At 38.0% G+C, this 24,046-nt stretch overlaps 1 protein-coding gene across 4 annotated transcripts in view; it reads right to left on the minus strand.

The window, feature by feature from the left end:
* The window catches only part of LOC146586635 (uncharacterized), a 170,748-nt gene that overhangs the window by 49,013 nt on the left and 97,689 nt on the right, over positions 1-24,046 (minus strand). For all 4 annotated transcript variants that reach the window (XR_014897785.1, XR_014897784.1, XR_014897786.1 and 1 more), the window contains 2 exons: positions 9,738-9,954; positions 5,663-5,764 (listed from right to left, as the gene is read on the minus strand). Coding sequence is in view for 1 of the 4 variants with exons in the window: in XM_085320945.1 (XP_085177071.1) it covers positions 5,663-5,764; positions 9,738-9,811 (176 nt within the window). In the remaining 3 variants the exon portion in view is untranslated. The remainder of the gene's footprint in view (positions 1-5,662; positions 5,765-9,737; positions 9,955-24,046) is intronic.

Raw genomic sequence — 24,046 nt, forward strand, 5'->3', positions numbered from 1 at the left:
AAAAAAAAGAAAAAATCAGAGAAAGGATAATATATTCTTTGTCATGTCTTATAACCAGTTGCCATCACTTTTGAAATCAGAATGTAAACTGCAATAAGACAGCTTGCTGCGCTAAGTGTATGTATCATTTATCTCCGCAGTTTTATGTTCTGTGTCTCTGGGAAGAATTTTATGGTGCATGCCTAGGTGCTGGCATTTTTAGCTAACGTCTTCATACCTTTGCATGATTTCTCAGGGGGCCTTTTCTAGGCTGCTTGGTCACTATTAGGAAGGAAGTAATAATTGTGTTTGGCTTCCACAGACTACAAAAATTGCTTTCTTTAGTTATTACACAAGATAAACAGGAAAAATAATTCATGTTTATTTTCAGAGGAGACGGTTACTATCATCAGACTTGCATCAACTGCAACAAACAGCATTTAAAGAAGAAATCTAAATGCCATTAGCAGAAGTTACTGAAGTGGTCTCATCTGTTCCCGCTCCGTTTTGAATGCCCCCTCAAAAAACAGAGTGYGCTGTCAGTAATTTGCCACTTCACAGTCAACAGGCACGAGCAGCAGCACTTCAGTAAGGCCACGCTTGCAAAGTGCTGGGCCCTGCCCTTGCTCAACCTGCTCAGCTCGCAGGAATGAGCCTTTGATCACCTGRAATCAAGGATAGCTCCCGCTGAAGTTCTGCATAAACACATGCCTACACATATGTAAACATATAGTTCAGCTCAGTCACGGCTCTCCCCCTTGACCGATAGTGCAGATGTAGTCAAAGTCTGCAATGAAAGTGAGCAATCTGTGGATGAGCATGAGGACAACATATTTTGCTTTTGCTTTTTTTTTTTGCCATTAAGAAGTAACTTGTAAAATCCTAAGATAAAAAGAGCTGATTTTCTGGATCCTACCATAGGAAGGATCCATTAAGAAAGCAGAGAGGACATGTGGATGGAATATGCACTGGAAATTGCACCCATCACATAAAAGATAGGGTTTAATAGCAAGTGGAACTGAGATAAACAAAAAGAAGGACGGAAAGCAAAACTAACAAGATGCTATGCAAAACCTTCAGCATAACTGAAGAGAGAGCAGCAGACAGCTTGCCATAGTGATACCTCTGTTTTTGATCCTTACGAGGATCGCTGTGAGGTAAAAATGAAGCCAAAAGTCTCTGTGATACAACACAAGCCCAGTAAGTGATTCTGGTTTTAAAAGTTCTGCATTTACTCCCAGAGAAAATTCACTGTCTTCTTTAGAGTCTCTGAAACTCTCTCCTCTTCTAGCTCCAAACCGATCTCTGCACTTGGGCAGGAGGCTGCTTTAGGAGGGCAGGTGGCAAGGACAAGCTCCATAACTTGGAAACCCGCAGGAACAAGCCATCCACCTTGCAGCAGTGCTCCTGACATCTCAGGCAGCATGTAATTAAAGAGCAGAGGCTAGAAGTCGGTCTGTTGTTAATGAGGTCGTCTCCTCTGTTTTGTCAGTGGCCTTGACATTTCCCAGAACTTGTAACTTTGTGAGTKACTAGACAAGAGGGCTCCATGATTCATTTTCCTCATCTGGAGACTAGCTGAAAAATGCAKCTTCTTTACCTAGAATGGCTAAGTGTTGGGAATTCTTTCCTAAAAAAAGGAGGAGGAAGGTTATTTACTGGAGTTGGCAGCTTCAGAAAGAAACAAAGCAGTTGATACATTTTGGGGGAAAAGAAAATCAGAGTCACTGGCTACCACCTAACAGTGCCTACCACTGTAGTTAACTTTTACTGCACAGGATACCAGTGTTCACCACAGCAAAAAAAAGCTCATAATAATACAAATAGGAAGTTGGAATAGATTTTTGAAACATAAGTTAGGATAAGGTCTTATGAAATATGTAGTTTGGAAACAGTGACACAGTAAATTTGCAACAAGCAGTAGGGAAGATCCAGGTTCAGCCAGTTTGTGAGAGAAACTGATGGTGTAAGAAAGCACTTTGCTCAATTACCTGTATGTGTGCAAAGTGGGAGCAAAAGCGTGCCCCATTCAGTACTGCTATGGGCAAAAAGCATCCCGCAAAAACGACGTGGAAAGGAATACGGCCGATCACATGGAGAACTCCYGTACAGGGCCCCTTCTCAAGAGCACCGCAAACCTGGGTGCAAATGACACAAGCACTACCTTAAGCAACTACCACAAAGAGTTTAAAATGAATCATGAGATGTTTAACAACTGGCTTATTAGGTCAGATTTAACCTAACAAGGCATCTAATTGGAGCTTAGAACAGGAAGATTAAAATCTTCTCTTGTTAGAGACTCTTCTTTTTTTTTAAATAAGGAGCTTGTAACTGAATGGTAAATAAGATTTAGACCTGTTAGAAGATTAAGCGTTCTGCTCTGCTCCTAAGCTTATACTTAAGGCAATTAATTGTTCTCTAGGTCTGGGGGATATGGATATGCATGAATTTTCTTAATTCCACCTGCTGAAAGAAGTTTGAATGCCTTTTACCTTACGCTGCCACACAAACACTGGTACAGCTTGCGGTGAGGTATATCAGTAATAGCACAAGGTTATCACACAAAGAAAATCATTACAAAGAGGCCTAATTCTGTGTGCAGCCTACTTACTTGCTATGAATTGCTTTATCAATAGGCCTTATATTTTTATATAAAGATCCTACATAAAGTCTTTGTGTAGTTTATACAGTCTAAAACATTTATATGTTCTATTCATCTCCAGCAATTCTTCCCTCTGCCTGAGATACCCTTTATTTCTTATGTTTAAAGCATATTTCCTTCACATTCAAATCCTATCTCGAACTTTCTTTCTTCTAGGACTCCTTTTTACTTACTTTTACTGTTTGCCTACCTCTCCTGCATAGGACTATGGTTAAATAGCTTGTACGCCCTAAGACTCACTCTATCCATATTCTCTCACACTTTCTCCAGGGAGAAGTTCTGTACTATGTCTAGATATAACTTTTGCTATAAAAAGCCTTTCCACTGGGCAAGAAACATAGGCAACACATATGTATTGAAATTTCTAAGATTCATTTTAAAGAAATGTTATTACTAACAATATTTTAATGTTTTGCCAAGGGTTTTATTTTCCTTTTTTTTTTGAGCAAGATGTCCTTATATTCCCTGGGAAATTAGAAAAAGGACTTAAGAATTTGGTTCCTGATTACTCTCTATGCTTTATGTAACCTTTTTTGAAAAGGGTAAAAGATACCAGTCTCACTTTCCAAATGCTTACCAACAATATTATCATCTCATGTTTTAGGCTATATGACGCACATCCAAAGACTCAGGATGCATCAGGATGACACATGCATAATAATGTGAAATGCTTATTCACCTGCATAAATAAAAATGAACCATCTAATCAGTGGCAGTGCAGATTTCAGAATGAGATTGTAATTGGAAGCACTTTTTCTCCTCAGTCTCCTGATGGTTCAGGAGAACAAATGTGCAAAGAACAGGGATAGAATAGATACATGCATACTACATCCTTAATAATACTTTTTTCTTTTCTTAAACATATTGTAAAAACAGAATGATTTCCTGTTTATTTCCTGAATGTGGGACTGTTGCACATTCAACTGTTGCAAAATTGAACTGTCTCTACAGTACTTTAATTTTACACTGGAGTTTGTTCTTCCAGCACAGCCTGATAAGTTGATTGACTGTGTCATAAAAAACTACTAACTTCTAACACATCAATCTCTCTGTAACACAAAAATGTAACCAAAAGATGTTGAGATCTAAATGTCTCTACATGTCAGAAAAAATCTTATTAAGCAGTCAGTTAGTCATATTATTTAAAAATTTCCTTATAACTGACTCATACACACACTTCCTYTCTTTTATTGAACATGTTAAAATAAGGCTGCATATGACTTTTTCAAATCAACATTAAACTTTCTTTCTTAAGCTATGAAAAATGCAATCCATTTCTCTTTGGGAATTATTACCAGGCAAGCTGATGCTTTGCTGGACACTGGTGTAGCTCCTCAAGACAGTAAATATTGTTGATATAATTTCACTGACATATGGATCAGAATAATACAGATAGTTCGTAGCCAATTGTTTGAAATATATTTGAGCATGAACAGTTAAGGGGAGTGGRAAATAAAACAAGAGGACTGTAAAACTTCCTGCCAGTATCTAGATCAGTAAAGGAAGGGTGATTGAAAACATACAACAAAGTTTTATAGCCGGGAAAAGATTGCTATCTTATACAAGGTCAAATGTGTAAAGGAAAATTTTCATTCTTTATTTGAACGAAGTATAAATATTGATTAGATTTAAGTAAGAGCCTGTAAATAAAATCATTTCTAAAATTACGAGCTTGTATTATCTATTAAACATTCACCCAAGCATCAGAATAATAAGATGACCAAGAGATGGTCTTGTATATAAATTGGAACAAACAGAGAATTACAAGCAGCCTCCTTGCAGTGYAATCAATCAAAGACAGTTGCACTTAAAGTTATGTGTGTGGATGAGTACTGACAGGATTCATTACTAGCACAGATACAAAAACCGAAATAGCCGTGTCCCAATAAAATGCCCATCTTTGCAGCTGATGACTACCTTCTTGAAGGAGAGTTGGCTCACTGCCGCTCGATTTCTAACCCTTCAACCCTTCTAAAACTTGAGATCTTGGAGAAGGGAGCAGAACCTTAGTCACCAACAGCTCTCTGAATCTGCATATTATTACTGTCATGTCCAAGATGTTATTTTTGTCCACTTAACCTTAGTACCAGTTAGCCATTTAGTTACGGTGTAACTGTACTCTCTGAAGGCCAGTAACAGATAAAGATAACTCATGATCAGAAAAAAAAAGAATCAAAAGCTAAGAATTTAATTTTTGAAGAGGTAAAAGCAATAATAATTTGTTACCACCGCTAATCATACTAGTAGGTATATTTTTAATGTCAGGCATTTTCCAAACYGTATGATTTGTCCCTTCATGGGTCGAGGAAGCACAAGAGTTATCTTTGTATGGAAGTGAAAAACATGAGAAAAAACAAGAAYATGCCATTCATTTACATGAGTTGCACTCAGGACAATAAGAATAGTCACTAAAACTACAGCTTGCTTGGAAGGGTGGAGTTAAGTAAAAACACTTCCCTGAGAGGTCATATAATCAACACTGAAGGTCGATGTTATCCTAGGGGCATCATAAGGTATCTCAAAATTAACATAAAACACATCCATTTCAATGGCCATTAAATAAGGCCACAAGCGAGGCAAAATTTTGCTCCCTAATTACCACCAGCTTTCCTAGTTCAGCCACAACAACTTATCTGTTWTCTCATTTCTTGCAGAAGGGAATCTCATTTCTGATCAACTACTGCAGTAGCTGGTATCCTGAAATACTAATATGCAGACATAGCTACCATAACTCCAAAATTTTTCTCTTGGATAAACAGAGCTTCAAAAGAAACATCCATTACAAAGATTCTCGTATGTAGTGAAGAGTTACATTGTTGCACCTGGCAAAACAGGAACAGATATTCATTTTGGAAGGAAATCTGGAATGCAGGAAATCCAAAGTCAAACAGTAGTTTTAGGCTTGCTTCCAYGAAAAAGGATGACAATAATACTTTAATTTCCTAGCATTGCTCTTTGAAATGTGTTTTCCCAGTTGACTGTCTAAATATACAGATCAAAATGAAGAAACAGTGTCCTTACCTTTCTAATAACAAATACGAATTTGGAAGCTCCTTCCACCCCTTCACTTTAAGCTGCTGAAGGTTGTTTTTCGCTTTTGGATCTTGTTTTCCTGCAGAGTTGCTGAAATGGATAGGGAGAGGAAAGGATTTTCAATGCAGATCTACATTCCACATGTACAGATTATTGCTCTGGTAAAAATGGACAATTTTTTCCAAGTTTTATAAAATGTGTCTTAAGGCACTAGTTTCAGAATCRCCTTAGTCATTTGGAATTTTAAGTCTCATGGAAATGCTTAAATTCCTCCACCACAGATATTTGATCCYTACCCAGACAAAACAGGAAAGTAGGAAGAGTTTTGCTTTCTTTAATTCTTTGTCACCTGCTTAACAAAGGATGATGTTGTTATTAGAGACTGAGTCAACTAATTAACGAGGCTATTTATCTCATGCTTCTAGTGAAGGAGTAACATGGGAGTAGGCAAATTGTCAGGGCGTTCTGGAGACTGCAGCAGCCTTGGAGGCAGAGCATAAGGATTAAAAAAAAAATCACATTTAATTATTTCCTCACCTGCCATTGCTGTCACCTTCTACGGATATAAACAACTGAGTAAAGAAAGACAAATGAGGGAAAGTAAACAAAAGCTTAATTATGAAGGTCTTTTTCTTTTTTTTCTTCTGAGTAGACCCATGCATGTATCTTGTCTCTAGGATACAGCACCAATGCTATTCCCTTAATCTGCTAATTAGAGACACTAAATTCCCTGAATAGTGTTGGAGGTATGTTCTCTACCATCTATTTTTAAAACAGAATGACAGTCATGTTTATAATCTAGAAGTAACAAGTATTCATGTAAACACAGCCTATTTGCACATGGCCACATTAATCAAATTGACATTTCACACCTTTTCAAAACTAGAACTGTTCCAAAAGAGATCAAAACTGAAAGTCTTGGATATGTCACTAAAAAGTTGCAGGTGGAGCTAAGACAGGAACATTTTTAGGCTACGGCTGAAAGCCTAAGAAGGCCTGAAAGATGTGAAGTCTAATTATTGTATCTGAATACAACGGAAACAATAGAAAACTTGAAAGTGTGACAAATAAGCAGACAGATAACAGTCTACCCAAGTAGGATGTCTGTAAACCATCAAAGAACTAATGAAAATCTACCAAAGGTATCTGTGGTGTGATATGGGGAGGATGTACAGACCTAGAAACAATTTAACTTTAGTATCTGAAGATGTGTATCACAAACTGAATAAATAGTGCTACTAATTACTGGAATTTTCTGCATGCTTAGTGCATGGATAAATATCTAATTTACAATTACATAATAGACGATGATAACCAGTAGGAGAATTCAAAATACAGTGTATAAAGAACTGGCATATAAAGGGGGTRCATAGCTTTCCTCCTTTGAATTTGGGCCGTCGAACTGCTAGATCTCATTGTGTGTTGCCTAATCTGCACCTAGTGTTACGTTYATCTACCATACTGCTCTCACAAAGAAATCTACATGACTAATTCAATATCAAGTAGAGCTTTATAGCTTTATAAGGTTGAGTCAGACTTGGAATAGCAAACAGTTGCCAGTAAGAGAGCAGGTGCATGTTGAAATAGCATCAGTAGTTTGAGTCCTTGGATTATTTGGAGTACCAACAGCTAACACAGGGACAAACGTGCATGAAATGTGCATGTGGAAGAACCTTAGCTAATTCCTCAGAAGATGTGCTGGTACCTACCGTGCATCTGCACCTGAACCCGGTACTGTCTCATACACCCTCTCTGGGTGACTCTATACATAAAAGTGAAGTTTGCATAAATACTGCTTGCACTATCAGATCAATTTATCCTAGAAAGAGCCACAAGATGTAGACAAAAGCAAGTCTTCTCTGGCTTTAGCTCCATCTCACCCAATAATACAAAAATACGAGGAAGACTAAAGATATAATAGTAATTGGGTGTTACGTGGAAGATGGGCAGAACATTGCACCACATCTTCATGATTCCCTTCTCAGCTTCYGTCTAACTACTGGCATATAGTAAAGAGGATCATAGAATTTAGCACAGAGGGAAAAGAAAAGGAAAACTCAAATCTTTTTCACCTTACCTGGGGATGAATTTAAAAAGGGCTTACTTGTACTTGACCACCATACTATATCTCAGAATAATTTGAAAACTGACAAGTTTAGACTGGCATGATTCTAGCCAAACAGAAGCAGAAATGTGCATGCAGCTGAGTATCACTTACAACTAATGAAAGTATTGTGACTAATACCAAACAGGCCCAAAGAAAATAGTCAAAAAATCCTTAAAAATAGCAAAAACATATTTTAAGCAAGGTAGTGAAAAAATTATTCCTGTTGACRAGCATAATTTCCTCAGAGTCACTCCTCCTTTTGCTGTTGCCTTAGCATAACAGGTAGAAGCCACTTTTTGTACCCAAGACCTCTGTAAAACCACAAGGAAATACAGCAACAAGAATTACATCAATGTAACATCTATGACTGTGTGACTGCCATGAAAAATGAAGAGGTTAGCAGTTATAGAAAAATAGATGAATAAGGTACTAACGAGGCAAAGGGAGATCTCTCTCAAGGGGAGCCAAGGCAATTAAGACAGCCTGCAGTAACCCAGTGACACCAAAAATTCCAGCTGCTACAGGAGCCCCTGCAGCATCAGCTTCACTCTCTAGAAGCCTATCTGCTCATGTTATTCTAGTCAGTCGGTTGTTCACAATAAACCTTACATTACACTGGAATACTTTCCTCAAATGGCCCACCAAAAATCCTGCAGTGTGAGTGACTGAAATGGTAAYAGGAGTGTTTCATCTTATATACCACAACAGAGGACAGTATGAACGCACTCTCACAGATAATGCAAGAGCAAATAATTACTTCCCCATGAGTAAGGTAGTTTACACATACTCACAGTATGAATGCATATGTGGACTAGCACTCAAAGGCAGAAAATAGCTTGATAGCTCTTTATCATCAGATAGTAATGCTGTGGCCAGGATAAATATGCATGAAGGTTATTTCCCATTTTCAAATTGTTTTTCTCAAAACTTTTAGTCACAAAAATCCAAAATGGAAGTAGCACAAGGGCCATATCCAGTCACACTGGCTGGAAATGTAGTCAACAGGCAAAAGCTATTGCTATAGGAGCTGACAGAACTGCAAAGTCAGCAAAGGTATACAGGTCTTAGAATACCAGTAAACATGAATTTTCTCCCTGTSCTGTTTTACAGGCTTTTTGTCCCCTGCTAACAGGCTTTTTGCGCACATTTATCAAAAGGAATGTATAGGAARTTAAGACAAACAAAAAAGCAAATCAAATGTTTCACTATAATTAAAAAACTACGTTTGTGTGCTTTGGTCAATGGTAATAATGCCTGTTAGTACATTAATACTTGTTTATAAGCAAGTCTTGCTCACAATAAAAATACTGCAAGGAAAGAGTATTCAGTGAACCTATGGACTAGAATAATTAGTAAAGAGCCTGAGCCCTGGTGCCACAGTCCATTTTCAGTCCATTATTCTTGTGTAGAATATGCTGCTTCTGCTACAAGTTCTGAGCATGATAAGAGAATTGGGTAAAAACCTATAGACCTTACTATGCAGGTAAATTACAAGTAATTTACTTTTAAGTTGAATTTTGTGAAAACTACACCAAATCAGAAGTTTTATTTTTAGAAAAGTTATAGTTAAGGTGGAAAATCATAGAGAATCAARTACATACTTTAGAAAGAAGAAAAAAAGCTCCTAAAGCAGAGTGACCTTTTTTTTTGCCAAAGAAGAAAGAAAAGCATTATCAATTTGTTGCATCCAAATTACAGAGTAGGTTGCCTGCATGCTCTGATTTGTTGCACTACAACTTGAACAATTTATACGGGCCAAAGGAACATGCCCTATACAAGAAGCTAAGAATTTATGGTCTAATTAATTTAAACTCATTAAAGTGTAAACAGACTAATCAAAGAATAACTATGAGTCTAGCTAAAATGACATGGACTCTTATAGCTTAAATTACATAAACTAAAAGTGCCATGCACAAATTTTCTAGTATCTATCGTTTTCTCTGATATTACACTCACTCTATCTCTGTCCCTCTGGCTTCTAAGATCAACAGCTTCAGGCTGGGGCAGGCAGAATGGCTGCAGCAAGTCATCAGCTTCGCGAGATCTTCATCGGGATGAGTATGATGTTGCAGACRGCAGTTTCTTCCTCCTCACTCCAGGATCTGCTTGCAGTCATGGCTTATATGTTTGCTAACACACTCTGCATCTGTAGCTCTCGATGCTATGTTTTATTCTAGGGTAAGAGAGGATCTAGTGTCATGTTCTAGGATTCACTTTACACTGAGGACTATTTGTTATTACTGTCTATCAGTTAGAGTATACCAATGAGCTTTAGCACACAACTGTACAAAGCTAAGAAAAACCTTAATTATGTACAGACACCTGGTTGTTAGATAGATAATGCTGTTACAGCTCAGCAAACTTTTAAAAAAAAAAAAAAAAAAAAGCTTCAGGCAGGTCAAGGCAAGTCCAGACATAGCCTGAGAAGCCCTGAGGCCACCAAACTGGTGGCCTGCTACAAGCAGGAGCAGCACAGTATTTACGGGGATACCAGGCTGTGCCTGCACGGCCTCCCCTTCACTCTGCTAGCTGTAGGACACAGGCCCATGCGCCTACATGTCTGAACAGCATTTCAGTGCTTCTGCCACCACTAAACCACTTTCTCAACAGCAGCCAACTTCCATCTTCAGTAGGAAGCACAAACTGAATGTCTCTCAAATATCATTAATACTCCTGCTGGACACATTATATGGAGAATGTCTGTAAATATGTTGGATATTAGGCCTGAATAGTATCACCCTTCACATAACAGAGTAAAGCTATCTGGGATCAGCACTTCCATCTAAGAAAACTGCCCAGTAACTCTTTTGCAACATATAATTTGCATAACCAAGAGATGGCAGCACTCCATCAACCATTTGCCTGAAGCATTTATTTGAAAGTGATTGTGCATCTCTATGCATGTACCTCAGCGTACAAACAACACTACCAGACTAAAAACAACAGAATAACACAGCTAATGGAACAAAGCCAAAGATTATTCTTCTATTGCTTTACAACGGTCAGTAAATATGAAATTCATTTGTTAGTAATTTCAATTATTTATCCAGTCTAGGTTATGGAAGGACACAGCAAGTAATTTTTTTTAATTTGTGTGTCTTACAGATGTGTCTTCTCAAAGCATATTTCATAAGATAATAACATGATCCAACCCCGCTTTGGCCAAAGCATAAGAAACATGTATCAAATAACCACATCTGAATTCTTTTCAATCTTTCTAAGCAGCTGGAAAAGTTAATCTTTCTCTCACTAACTTCATTGATGTTACACTTCATTTAATCCTGTAGACAAGGAGAATCAGTTTGTTTTCATAGAAAATAGTGGGCATAAGCTTTATTTTTATTAYGTGACTTTGTTCTTCCAGCAGGCTTTCTAGAACTTTTCCAGCAATCACATATCTCTGTCTCCACTGCAAATGTACACTCACTATTGCATTTACTCCTGATATTCCTAATTACATAAATGATCTTTCTCAGAAGACCAGCAGGTAGATTCAGTTCCTTCTTACATAGCTTAAGAAATGCTATGCAGCAGAAGTATTTCTGAAAAAAATTATTTAATACTTCAATAAAACGTATTAAGTGTTGATGATAATCTAGCAACTGGAATAGCAAAAAAAAATTATTCTATCTTGTATTAAAAATATGATTTTTATTTTATCTTGTATAAAAAATAATATGATGTGTGTATCTTAAATTACAGCRTTCAGACTCTATCAGACTACAGCTATCACAAGAACAAGTCTGACTCATCACCTCTTTTTTAAGCATAAGGCTTTAGCATCCACTTTCTCCTCTTTCTCACACAAATTAATTTTGATGCCTATAATGAGTGCCAGCGTTACCGAATGCCAGTGGTATTGCATGTATTAGCTAGATCAAAATACTCCAAGTAATTGAACAATTTCTCAAAATACAGATAGGTAGCTAAATTTTTCTGACTCTATTTTTATCCAAGGGATTGGAGTCCCTGTTCATTATTAGTTCAATATATTTTCAGAGGGTGACGAATGAAATCTCAAGAACATATATTGCAAAGAATGCATAAAAGTATGTTTCTTGAATTAGGATTAACTGAACAGAAATACTGTCTTATATAAACATGACCTCAAAGACTGGACAAAACTAAGGATCATTCCCAGGAGTAAAAATAATTTTCTTCTTTTCTCTGAGATGATCAGTTCTTCCAGAGTTCTTCTTCCACCCACRTCGTGCTACAGTTGTATCAGTATCAATAATCTATTTATTGATAAAAGGACAATTTTTATTCAAGAGTAGGTTTCTACTGCGTTCAGTCATATTTAATATTCCTTTTAAGTTTTTTTCTCCAGATAAAAAACTTTAGATAATACTTTGAAGATAATTCTCATACCCTGCTGAAGATAATTCCCATATCAAGCAGAAAGCACAATAGATAACTAAAATACAAAACGTTTTAAGTTCTGACTTAGGGAAGATGATAGGACAGCTCATTTCTTCCATTTGTTCCCAACTCAGTGACCTCAAGGCTGCTCTGAAACACGTCCTTTTCTCTAGCTCATTCTTCCAGTTTTGTACTTTCCACCCTGTAACTCTGCTTTGGCCTTCTCACCTGTTTCACACCTACAGGCTGTCCCACCAGTCCGTTCACCTCCAGTAACTGGTTACACTTTTTTCATTTCTGTGGCAAAGACTTAAATTAAGTTACCCAATCCTGATACATCTGTTTACAATATGTTCCTATAAGGAGCATTCTAAATACTCTCTCACTTACATAACTTAGGGATTGATTTCATTATTTTTTATTAAAAAAATACATGAAAACAAGTTGAGTGGTTCTCTATAGCTATCTGTTGGACTGAAATTTAATACCTCTCTTTTACAAATAAATTGACTGCACCTCATAAGTTGTATTCTAACAGTTTTATTCAAAAGAGCAAAAACCTCTTACAAGTATTTTTTGTAAGYAATATCTATTATTGTATCTACTCGTCTTTCCGGCAGTTTGGCTATACTCCGAATTTTTTCTGGAGAACAGTTAGGTTGTCCCTAGGTTCAAGAGATTTGGCTTCCTGTTAATTCATGTTTTACAATATTTCTGAGAAAAACATATATAAAATATGGACTTATTTCTCTTTTTTAGTGAATCTAATTTTTGACTGTGTTTTGATTCTACCAATAACTATTTCCTAAATGAAATATAAGAAAAGCTTAGGGGCAAAGGGCAGGACCACATCAGACAGTTCAGATACAAATTTTCCAGAACTATGAGTTCAGATTTAAATTTTAATTTGAACCCTCCAAAGTGCTTCTGTCATATCTCATCTCATTCATGCTACTTACTAGCATCCTTTGATGTCTCTGAAGGTATTCTGATTTATGACAATTTAAAGGCCATCGTGAGTTTCAGAGCATTATTTGATGAAATTTAAGACCACTGCAACCTCAGATCAGTAGGAATACATATGTGCTTACTGCTGAGCACAGGTACAGACTTTTGCTTGGTCAAATATGAAGTGAACAGACAAGGATATATTTTGATTGTTTTTCATGTGGAGATTGTTCATGATTCTTATCCATGCTAAGGAAAACTTTTTCCTGAAAGATATTTCAGTACAAAGTCCAAATTTTGGACTCATTCACCAAAAAGTAAATACACAGGATGTCTAGTGTATAATTGGATGATATTTTTTAAGTGACTGCAAGCCTATTAATAGTTTCATGTTGAAATCTTAAAATGTAGTGATTTTGGAGATAAGTTGATGGGGGGAGAACTTCACTGCTGTACCTTGTTTCACATCTGAACTAAACTCTAGGAAATTTAGGAAAGCCCAAGTAGTATTTGTCTAATTATTTTGAACAAAAATTTTATATTTATCCTGCTTTTATAACAATAACCATGATACTATGCCATGGGAGGGAYCCATGGTTGATTCAATTCCTACACCAGGCCCAACAGTCCTGCAAAGTTTCTCTGAGTAGGTGCAAAGTGATTTCTCAGTTCAGAAGTGATTAYCCCTAACAGAAGATAACCCTGTTTAGAATTATATTTCAGCACTAACACCTGTGTCTCATCTCCTCTGTCTTCTAACACTATTTGATGAGGAATTGTAAATTTGCACTACTGACAACTATTTAAATACTGCATTTTGTTATCCACTAAGGCAACGTTTACCTTAGCTTTCAGTGCTGGAGAGGCCTATTGGCAGACGCCTCCACCAGGCAAGTTCTATCAATGAAAAACGCAGCTCTTTTTCAAGAGGAATGGACGTTTTTTTCAAAGCAAATACACCAGTTTCAATATCTGCACACAGGAAACTACTGCACGCAAGCCACTTGCAGTACRTCCTCGCGCTTGTCTGGGGTATGAGGCTGTCACACCGCAGCGAAACCCGCTGCTGCTACCCACCGCCCAAGAGGAGCCCAGTGGGATGTATCTCGGCGAGGACTCACTCGACAGTCGTCACTGTTGATGACGATAAACAATTCTCCCGTTTAACAAAGCACCCCCCAAGTCCTGTGGCTCGCCTTCTGCATGATTTAACATTTCATAGATAAACTCAGCAGCCCACTCTACCCTGAGTAATGCGTCAGATCCTCCTAAACACTTTGTTGAAGTTTGTTTACAGCAATGTCACTCGCTACRTTGGGGGGAGGGAGGTGTCTGAGTTTCCTTTTTTTTTATTTCTTGAGCAAATGCAACTGACAAAACTGTCAACTCTTTTTATTGTTTTCAACCTATATAAACAGAATTAAGCTGCAGGGAGTCTATTAATAAAGGCCTATACAACAAAACCATTGACAATCTTCAAGGCATGTTTTAATCTCCCAGAAAAATCAATTTTATTTAGAATAAACTAGCAGAGAATGGAAATTACTCCAGGGAATTAGTCTTTAAAGTATGATGGAGAAATATAGATTTTTTTTCTCTACAGGATTATGATGCTGCAGYGTATATAAAATGTGCCATAACAATTACACAGAGACTTTTAAAAAAAATCCTGGCGTATTAACCCTACAGCCTCCTGGAAATAAGTATTTCTGATGAAAACAAGATAGGCAAAATTAGAGAGATAAATACCTGGAAGAAAAATCTTGGAGCCCTGAATAAGTTCCATTGCATTAATGAACAACTCCACAAAATCCCAAGAGGTCAAAATATATTATGTGTGTACACTACAGCAGAACTAACCTTCTGCCCTTGCTTTCCATATCTGCGCCATCTCCAAATTGCCACAAAGGCTTGAACACAGAGGGTGAAGTTATATTAACACAAGTTAAATGACCTCCTGGAATACAGCTGCTAAGACCTTCACTCACAGATGGCGAGGCTTCGTATCGGAGGTTGAACCTTTACAAACAACCCAAAGAAAGCAAATTCTGCTTTTGGTTATACYCGTACTGGTCTACAGCTTAGCTTGTCTTCATCAGCTGCCACAGCAAGGATGAAGGTGTTGTTACGGAGCACAGAATTTGATGCATTTTCACTCCAATGGAGACGCTACTGTTTTTTAAATATTTATATTGTAACATTTACAGCTTTGAGAAAACAGAATGACTCCAARTCCTGACACTTTATATTCACCTTTTAACAGGATCACTATTTCACCCTTTATCCTTAACTTATGTTTTTCGTAGCCAGACAAGTGAAATCTATGCRTATTATTCCTATTGAAAAATCGTAAAGATCCTTTTGTTTCACTGAGAAACAAATTGCATGAAGGCACCCAATTTTTGTACCTACTTGCAAAGCTACCCATCAATACTTCAGGCATTTTAACCTCCTGTGTTCCGTGATCTTTATCAAAATCCGTTCAGGTATTCTCCTAACACTTCATTAAGGAACACTACCATTTGTATTTTGCAGCTGGGGAAACTACAGAACCACCAGTTAGGTGACAGCTTAAGGCCAGAAAGAAGCCATACCTGGTTACAAAGAATATATAGTGGCTATTTGAGTTCACTTGTTCCTTCAATGGACATTTCTCTTGCTTTCTTTAGACAAAGACATAACTTAAAAATCCAGGCCTGAATACCTCATGACTCTAAGGGACTGCTTTTTAGCAGTCACAGTCATTTTGGGCCGAAAAAAATCTCATGTCTAAACAAACAGGAAAGTGCAGATCTGACCTGAATTTTATGACTTTCTTGTCTTGTCTTGTCTAAATATTCATGAATATTTAACAGTTAAAAATTTACCACGACTGCACAAACATTTTTACTACCTAAAATTGTTATATTCTGCCTTTGCTTATACTTGATTTTGATTTTCCTCCAAAGTAGACATTTTCTTTTTTTGCAGAGAAACTCATTTTTTTAGTGGAGCTAACTTTTCCCTCAGCTACAGAAAATAACTGTTGGCCTTACTGATACAGCAGCTTCTGCATGAATGTTACATTGCTAACAGAATGACATGAAAGCCAGTCTTGGTGCAAATGACCTACACTAGACTCAAACGACACTGACGTAGATGTGGCTTACATGGTTTGAAACCCACTTCACACAGATGCAGCAGATCTGCACGGGATGGTTTGATCTGCGTTARCTATCATTGTGTGGGGGGGAAAAGCATGTATAGTTTTCATCAAAAGATACTGCAACACTGAGCTTGTGGGTATGGAGGCAGACATACAGATTTGGGTGGCAGTTAACACTTGTTCTGCACACCTACACTTCTGAGTGAAGTCGGTAGYTACGCGCCAGCTCCACTCTTACCGCACACCGGGGTCTCTGCTTACACTGTCCCCAYAGCGTTTCAGCACCAGCTGCCTTCCTTCCCCCTCCTTCATCCCAACTCCCCTATTCTTTGCTGTAGGAAATAACAACCCAGACAACAGCAATGTCTCTTTTCCTTATTGGTAAACATTTGCTGGGCACATCTGCTGTGATGATGATAAGGCAGAGGTCTGCTCTCGAATGGAAAAAACAGAACGTCAGTTTACATAATGGCCAGAACACAAGAAAAGGGACCTACACGCTAGAGCAGCGAGCCGGCTTCTCTCTTGCCTCATTGTCTGAACAGGATTCTTATTGTGTTTATATTTAGAGACATGGGAAACTCTGCTGGCCATGCTACCCATTGTTTCTTAACCTCAAACAACCTATATAACACGCTGTTCGTCAAGACGCCTGAATATAGACTCTGATCAAGGTGGCTAAACAAGATACAGGAAAATAAAGCTCCGTGTTTCCTCCTTGTTTGGGAAAAAACAAACAGGATGGCTCCCTCTTAGACTCACCTCTTTGCAGAAAGAAGTGTTTCTTTTGTTATATTTTTTTCTCTTATAGGCTCACGGAAGAGGTTGGCTCTTTGTGGTGTACCTGTTTGGTTTTTTCATCATTCATGCTGCCAGTAAAGGAATATAAAGCCTCAGCAACTTGTTTCCCAGCTGGAAAAGGTTCCCCCTACCCCTAAATTCCGGGGACAAGCCTTTGTTAGAAATCTGTGCTCAAAAATGACTGTGAAACCTGACACAGCTGAGACCGCACTGCCTCTGACTGGCTCATCATCAGCAAGTCCCTTTTGGTAACATGACAGCGGGTTGTGCCAGAACTGGCTTGTTTGAAGACTGTGTAACCAACAAATCGTTATCAACTGACTTGAATTCACATAACTGGTCTTAAATTGAGTTAAGTTTGTAGCGAAAACAAATCCTCGATTGCTAAGTTTACAATTCCAACTCACAGACATCAGTATTGCAGAGCCCTAGCTGCAGCAACAGGGCCTGAAATTCTGAATTCAAAAATATTTCATGTGCAGAAAATATTTGCAATAACTCCTGGCTAAAAATGCAGTCAGTTTATTTATACTGCACATTTCAGTCTTACTTTGTCATCATGAGCTGCAATATATGGGCCTTTCAAACTGGCCAAGGATGACAATCTTAAATTCTTTAAAATTTCAAGTTGACAAACTGCCAAATTGACACGGACCGTTTTTGCCTCTTTCTCTGGTGATCTATCTCGTGCCTGTAATTATTGGGCTTTCCTGTAGAAAAAGTATGCCTCTTCAAACTTTGGACGTGTAATTTAAAACAAAGTAGTAACAGTCCTTGCCGCACAGGGAAGAACGAGAGGTTGCCATTAGAAAGCCGTACAGTTCTTGTTTGAGTTATTTGACCGTGATGGCTGTGAAGACGACCAGTCAGGCAGGCCACAGGCARCAGGACCTCACAGCAGAAAAGTGTCTCTCTTAATAGATAGAAGCTGAACACAACGTTGCTCGGCTGCTGTCATTAGCAAGCACCTTTCCTTAGTGAGCACACTCCTTAGTAGGTTCTCTTCTCACCCAGTCATCAAACCACCTGAACGTCACGCAAAGGTATGTAACCATTAAACTGAGAGAAGAAAATAATGTGTCTATGCCGACACCTAGCAAGGAGAAGCAAAAAAAAATGTAGTTCTTTCTTATCTCTTCTTTCACTTTCCAATACCTCCAGAATCCCTCTGTACAAAGATTAACATAAAAGTGGGAGGATTCAAAAGGAACATCAGTCTCCAGGAGGGTCTCAGGGCACAAGTGGTCCTACATTACACCCTCCTACCCGAGATGCAATGAGGGCTCCCTKTTACAGTTTTCTTTCACCACTGCTCAGGTTTCATATGCATATCATAACATYAATGTCTGTACTTAGCACTGGAGATGAAAACAAGCTGATCTCTAGGAGAAAGGCCAAAGGCTGCCCTCCCTGGGAATGGYTGCTGCTTGACAAAGCAGTACTATTTCAGTTAGATTTTAAAATCAGACCTTTACTACAATATAATTTTCATTATCCTCGCCGCTTTCTCCCCTCCCCTCCCSTCCGAGTCTCTGTTTCTTTCAGGTGGTGGCACTGCTGCACCATTTGTGCTACTCGCTACAGATCCCCTTGCCAGATTTTACAGTGTATCTTCACAAGTAATTAGAACAATTTTCACTAGCTCATGCTGTCTGCTTTCCAGCTCCTGCATGATCCAAATGGCTCTCAGGGGATGTTACATTATGGTTGATTTGTTATTGTTTGTTCCAGGCCAGTAACACYAGACAAAAGCGTTATAAAACTGGTGAATGGTTTTAATCACAATTTCTTAGGTGTCTATGTCTGCAGCATCTCTATTCGCATTTTCTCATTTTTTGCTTTCCTGAAARAACAGTAAAGATGTAATGTACACAATACTTTGCTGTATCAAAGCTCAGTAGGCTAAAATATTTATAAGGTCAAATAAAAAAAATTGAGAGAGAAATAGGTATTGCAGTTCAGGACTATATCGCCTTGTTAGCAATGAATGGATTAGTGTCTGGGAGTTTCCTTGCAAGCAGCAAAACTCCCACCAGCTTTAGGTATTTCAAGCCTCTAAATTCAGCTGAAGCTTAAGCACTTCCCCATTGTATGTCTCTGCATCTAACCTGACTTCAGCATACAATGAGGAATCCTCCCTGCTGTGCATCCCCCAAACAAGCCCCTTTGAAAATACAATGTTTGTATCAATTCAATTAGTGCTTATCATTTCTAAACTCAAATAGTTTGGAAATTCACTGAGATGTACCCCTATCCTTGTGTTAAAAGATAAGTATTCATTCATACATAGGGAGGAAAGTAAATATAAAGCTAATTTATTCCATTTTCTGTCCTATTGATTCCAGGCCACAGTGCTTTTAAACCTGGTAAGTGAGGTAATAATAAGTTAATCTTACAAAAGAAATAGGACTTTAGCCTATCTTCCTCCTGGGATTCTTCAGTACCATGAAGAGGTAATTTAGTATTCCTAAAAAAGAAACCCCAGAAACCCCACAACTGAAAATCCACCATCTTGGTGAAAAACAACTAAATGTCCTCTTAAAAAAATATGAAGAAGAAGGAAGAAACATCCACTTTTGTAGGAAAGCTAAAAGCAATCCGACAGCTGTTGAATATGTTTCACAAAGAGGACTATGAGCCTGGTAGATTATTGACTAATCTAATAATAATAACAATAACTCTGCATTTACATAGTGCTTTACATCTTCAAAGCACTGTGTAAGCACTAACTAATTGATCTAGTCAGAAAAACAACATTTCCAGTGTACTATCAAGTACGTATTCACAGGAGAACAAATTATTAACTAAAGGAAGCAATTTATTTGAAAATCTATTATCATAAATTATACTGAGCTTTTCTCTCCTTTTTAAGTTATTCCCTCTGCAATCTGATTAATGCTTGGGTTAATTCGCTCAAGATTTCTGGAAACTTAATAAGTGCAAACTTAATAGACGGCTGATAGAAATGTCAGAAGTAATTGATGCTTTAATGGGCATGAAATCTGGAAAAGTACCCCGTCGGATAGACTCACAAAGGCCTTTGTTAAAGCACTAAGGTACAGGCTTACCGCACTGCCGCTCACTTCTTTAGACAAGTTGGGTGAATTGTATAACGTGAATATTCTCTGCTTCCGACACTTTCAGAGGGACAAAAGTGGTGCTAACTTATCAAACCAACATAGCACTCCTCCCTTTAAGTCCAGACATCATCTTATCATATACTTTTTTTAATCAACTTTTTTAAATGACAGATTTTTTGATTGAATACTTGCCCAGAAGATTTTTTTWTATATAAGTAATTTGTACCATGTCACATCAGCATAAAAGCATTACAGAAGTTGGGGCCTTTGTATTTATCTCAGTACTTTTTTTTGCCCCTACTTGAATACATGGRCCAATACAAAAAGTTTCTGTTCCGATTCTTGGTCTGTCCGTTCTTTTAAACAAGGACTGATCTCTGTATCAGGTAAATCCTATTATTCCCATCTCAGTGGTGAATACAAAGGAAACATTGCATAATCTTTCCTGAAGAATCTAATCCAGTTCTGTTCCTTAATAGAAGGTACACACAGTGATAACGCATATATTGTGTGTTATCAGGAGGCAAAAACATCTTCATCTGTGAATGCTGCTAGGTGTAAATATTCTATTTATCACTATAGTATTTGAAAGCCTTTATTGTGAAGAGAAATAACGTTGGGAAAAAACAATGAATTTCAGTGAATCACAGCAGACTGTAACCCTCTTGTCTGCAAAATCCCTGCTGTAGGGATTCAAAGTCAGTTCTTCAGTTCCTTTCCGTTTCTCTGTTAATGCCATGAAGTTCTGGCTGCGGCACTCACACCGCCCATCTTCACATTAGCTCTTGTACTAGCCAGTAAGTAAAAAGCATTGTAATGCTGTCTGGCTTGTAAATGAGAAGAACAATAATGAGAGTCTGAGCCTGACAGCCAGCAGTCCATGGTGATTACAGAGAAAAGGGGCTGCATTTTTTACTCTCTTTTTGTTATTGTTATTAAGGTCAGTGTTATCCATCAAGATGTGGAGTTATTTCTGACACAGCTTCAAAGGTCAATTGGTCATGTGCAACGACAGAAGAGATTCATGGACTGATGTACCCCAAAACTGGGAATGCTCCTTTTCACTTTCTATTGTCATGCCACTGCTCATATTTCAATGCCAGACATCAACAAAGAGAAGCATTTGAAAATACCAGTAATTAAACAACAAGAAGAAGCTGCAAGCAACTCGTTTATGTATAGTTTGAAAGCCATGGAAATTCTCCTTCTAAGCTACCCTTTCCTTTATTCCAAATATTCAGTCAGCTTTTAGCCAGGAGAAATATTTCATTAGCCTCCCTGGGCTTCAGAGTGGCAGATGGGCTCCTGACTCTGCCCCAGTGAAAGTTTAGCAGCAAAATTCAGAATATTACCTCTCAGACTGTGATTTGTTTGGCTGGCACACTGCTCTCTTTGTCCTTCACTCTAGGAGTTTGCAGAAGAATCTTTTCCTGAATTCAGGGGAAAACTTAGGCAAAATCTGCAGAGGTTTCATCAGCCTACCTGCCACATCTCTGCAGCAAGAAGTGCTGAAATTGGTAATAAATGGGTCAAGACTGAATCCAACAACCAGCAGGACACTGAATGAGAAATTCCACTTTACCCTCTACTGTGCAATGGCTGCACAAACACAAAGCTACTCTACCTTCTGTCACCCTCATCCATCTCTTCTTTGATAGGGAAGAGCAGGAATATCAGTGCTTCCCACGTACTAAAGTGAGGCAGAAGACACTCTACCATGTGTCTGAAGCTTATACAAGAGGCCCCTAAATCTTATGTTCCACTCCTTTGTGACAAAGAAATTGGCTATTTGTTTCTAAATGAATAACTTATAAAATATAGACTCTTTTTTCCAGTAAATTCCGAAGTTGAATTTGCTGGAAATATAAACAGCATAATAGAGAGCTACAATCTGGTTCTCTGTCAAACTCATCTAATCTACATATATATTATATGTACATCTCAAAATGTGGGCCCCTTCTGATTAATGAAATAGTAGCATGTATCTTGCTTAAATTCATAGGCAGAGCCAAGCATGCAGTCAGGCTGTACAATGACTGTACTACCTACCTATAGCGAGGATGAGAACCCTCATTATTTCCTATCCATTTTAGCTCATTTCATTTGATAACACTTTATTTCACATGCTACAAATTTAATGCAGTTGCTCTTGGCACTAATAGTCACTATTGATCATTTAATTGTAATATAATACCAAAGAATGGCATGGAAATTACATGGTAAATAATTACAAAGCAAATGATTGCATTTGTCTCATTTAACTATGTAGTTTCATACAATTTGTCATATGATAGTGAATAATTTAGGCCCAAACAGGTCCAATGAATGAGATGAAATTATTTACTATAAAAAAMCGGATGAATTTCTTCTCACTTCTAAAAGTATTTGCTATATAAAAAGAGAAAGCATATATTGAAGGATGCATTCTACCATTAAGTTTGGAGTACAACAGCCAAGGACAGAAATAAGTTCCTACAGAAGGATTTACTTGGAAGTGGATTTAGGAGGTGCAAGAGAGTTGTTATCTCCTCATTTGTKTAACACTGTATAGCATGGATACTCCAGGCCACATGAGAGAGGAACACTTGTGCTGCTGCTCACCCTTCTTACCCACACTGTGCCTTTACCCAGCTCTGATTTACTAATCTAGAAAAAAAAAATAGAAAACTGGTATTTTAAATAGATAATACTATTCAATTGGACACATTCACTTTAACAGGAATCAGTGATATACACATTAGGTCAGCCATTAAACAGGCTATTTAGTCCCACTTTGGAGCCTATTRTAAGTGACATATAGTGACAAAAGAGCTCCTGAAAGCTAAAACAGTCATTATTTAGCTGTGGAAACAAATCATTAAAAAAAYAAGATTCTGAAAAGACAGACACTTATTTCTGTCTTATCTTTGTCAAAGACTCAGCCCATTACCAGGAGGAAGGGCGAGCCTAACCTTTTCAAACATTGCACATCTCAGCCTGTCTGCTCCACTRAAACACTAACCTCTCTTTAGAGGAAGAATCCCATTTTAAATATTCCGCCTCACAAGGAGTTTATTCTTCTGCATTCCCAGAGTTTGCCCTTCCTAGATAAAACCAGTCTTGTAAACTCAGCAAGAGATTAAGACAAAGTTCTCAAAACCAATGGGCAACTGTTGTCCCCTGATAGCTCTCAAGTGTTGGCTCAAGATAAGGCACTTCTCGGCAATAATTTCTTTTTTCCTGCTTCTTTGTCATCTCTCTGCCTTTTAAAAAACACAATGGATTAATGCTTTCAGTATCCCAGTAACATATAGGTTAATATACAGTAGTTGTAAATCACTATGGAGCAGTTCCAAATCATGACACATACATTCAGAGCTTTGGTAGCGAATATAGATTAAAAGTACGACATTTTGAAACACATTTATAGGCTTTCCAGTTATTCTCTCAGCTTCCCTGCTACATTGTAATTCCCTGTGTGAAAAACATTTAAACTACTAATTAAATGTTGACTTAATTTTGGCTCTGCAAAGACAGAGATAACCTCTACTACTAAGTCACACTGAGAAGCTGAGGTGCACAGTTTTTTGTTTCAGCTCTCCATGTTTGTCTTTTTTAGACTAAGTGCTTCAGCGAAAGGACTAGCTTTGCTAAATGTCAGGGCCCTGAGTGCACTGACAGGCCCTAATGGCTCTGACCGGCCTCACCGGGGGCCTTGTCCACAGCCCCTGCCCACAGGCCCCGAAGCTCCATCTATGCTCAGGCTCTTGTCTCTAGCCTTGTCTCCACTGCGGACTGATGCTGTAAGGTAGCTTGTCTCCCTTCAGTGCACTTTACAGCTTGTCTCTCACCCTAACTCCTGGAAGGACTTTAGACCCATATTGTAGCTTTACCTCCAGTCCAGCCTCTGGCCCTATCTCCTCTGATCTGTGACTGGGCTCCCTGGATGG

Source organism: Rhea americana, unplaced genomic scaffold (assembly GCF_003343005.1).
Source record: "Rhea americana isolate MKP2758 unplaced genomic scaffold, rheAme1 scaffold_67, whole genome shotgun sequence".
NCBI classification, from domain to species: Eukaryota; Metazoa; Chordata; class Aves; order Rheiformes; family Rheidae; genus Rhea; species Rhea americana.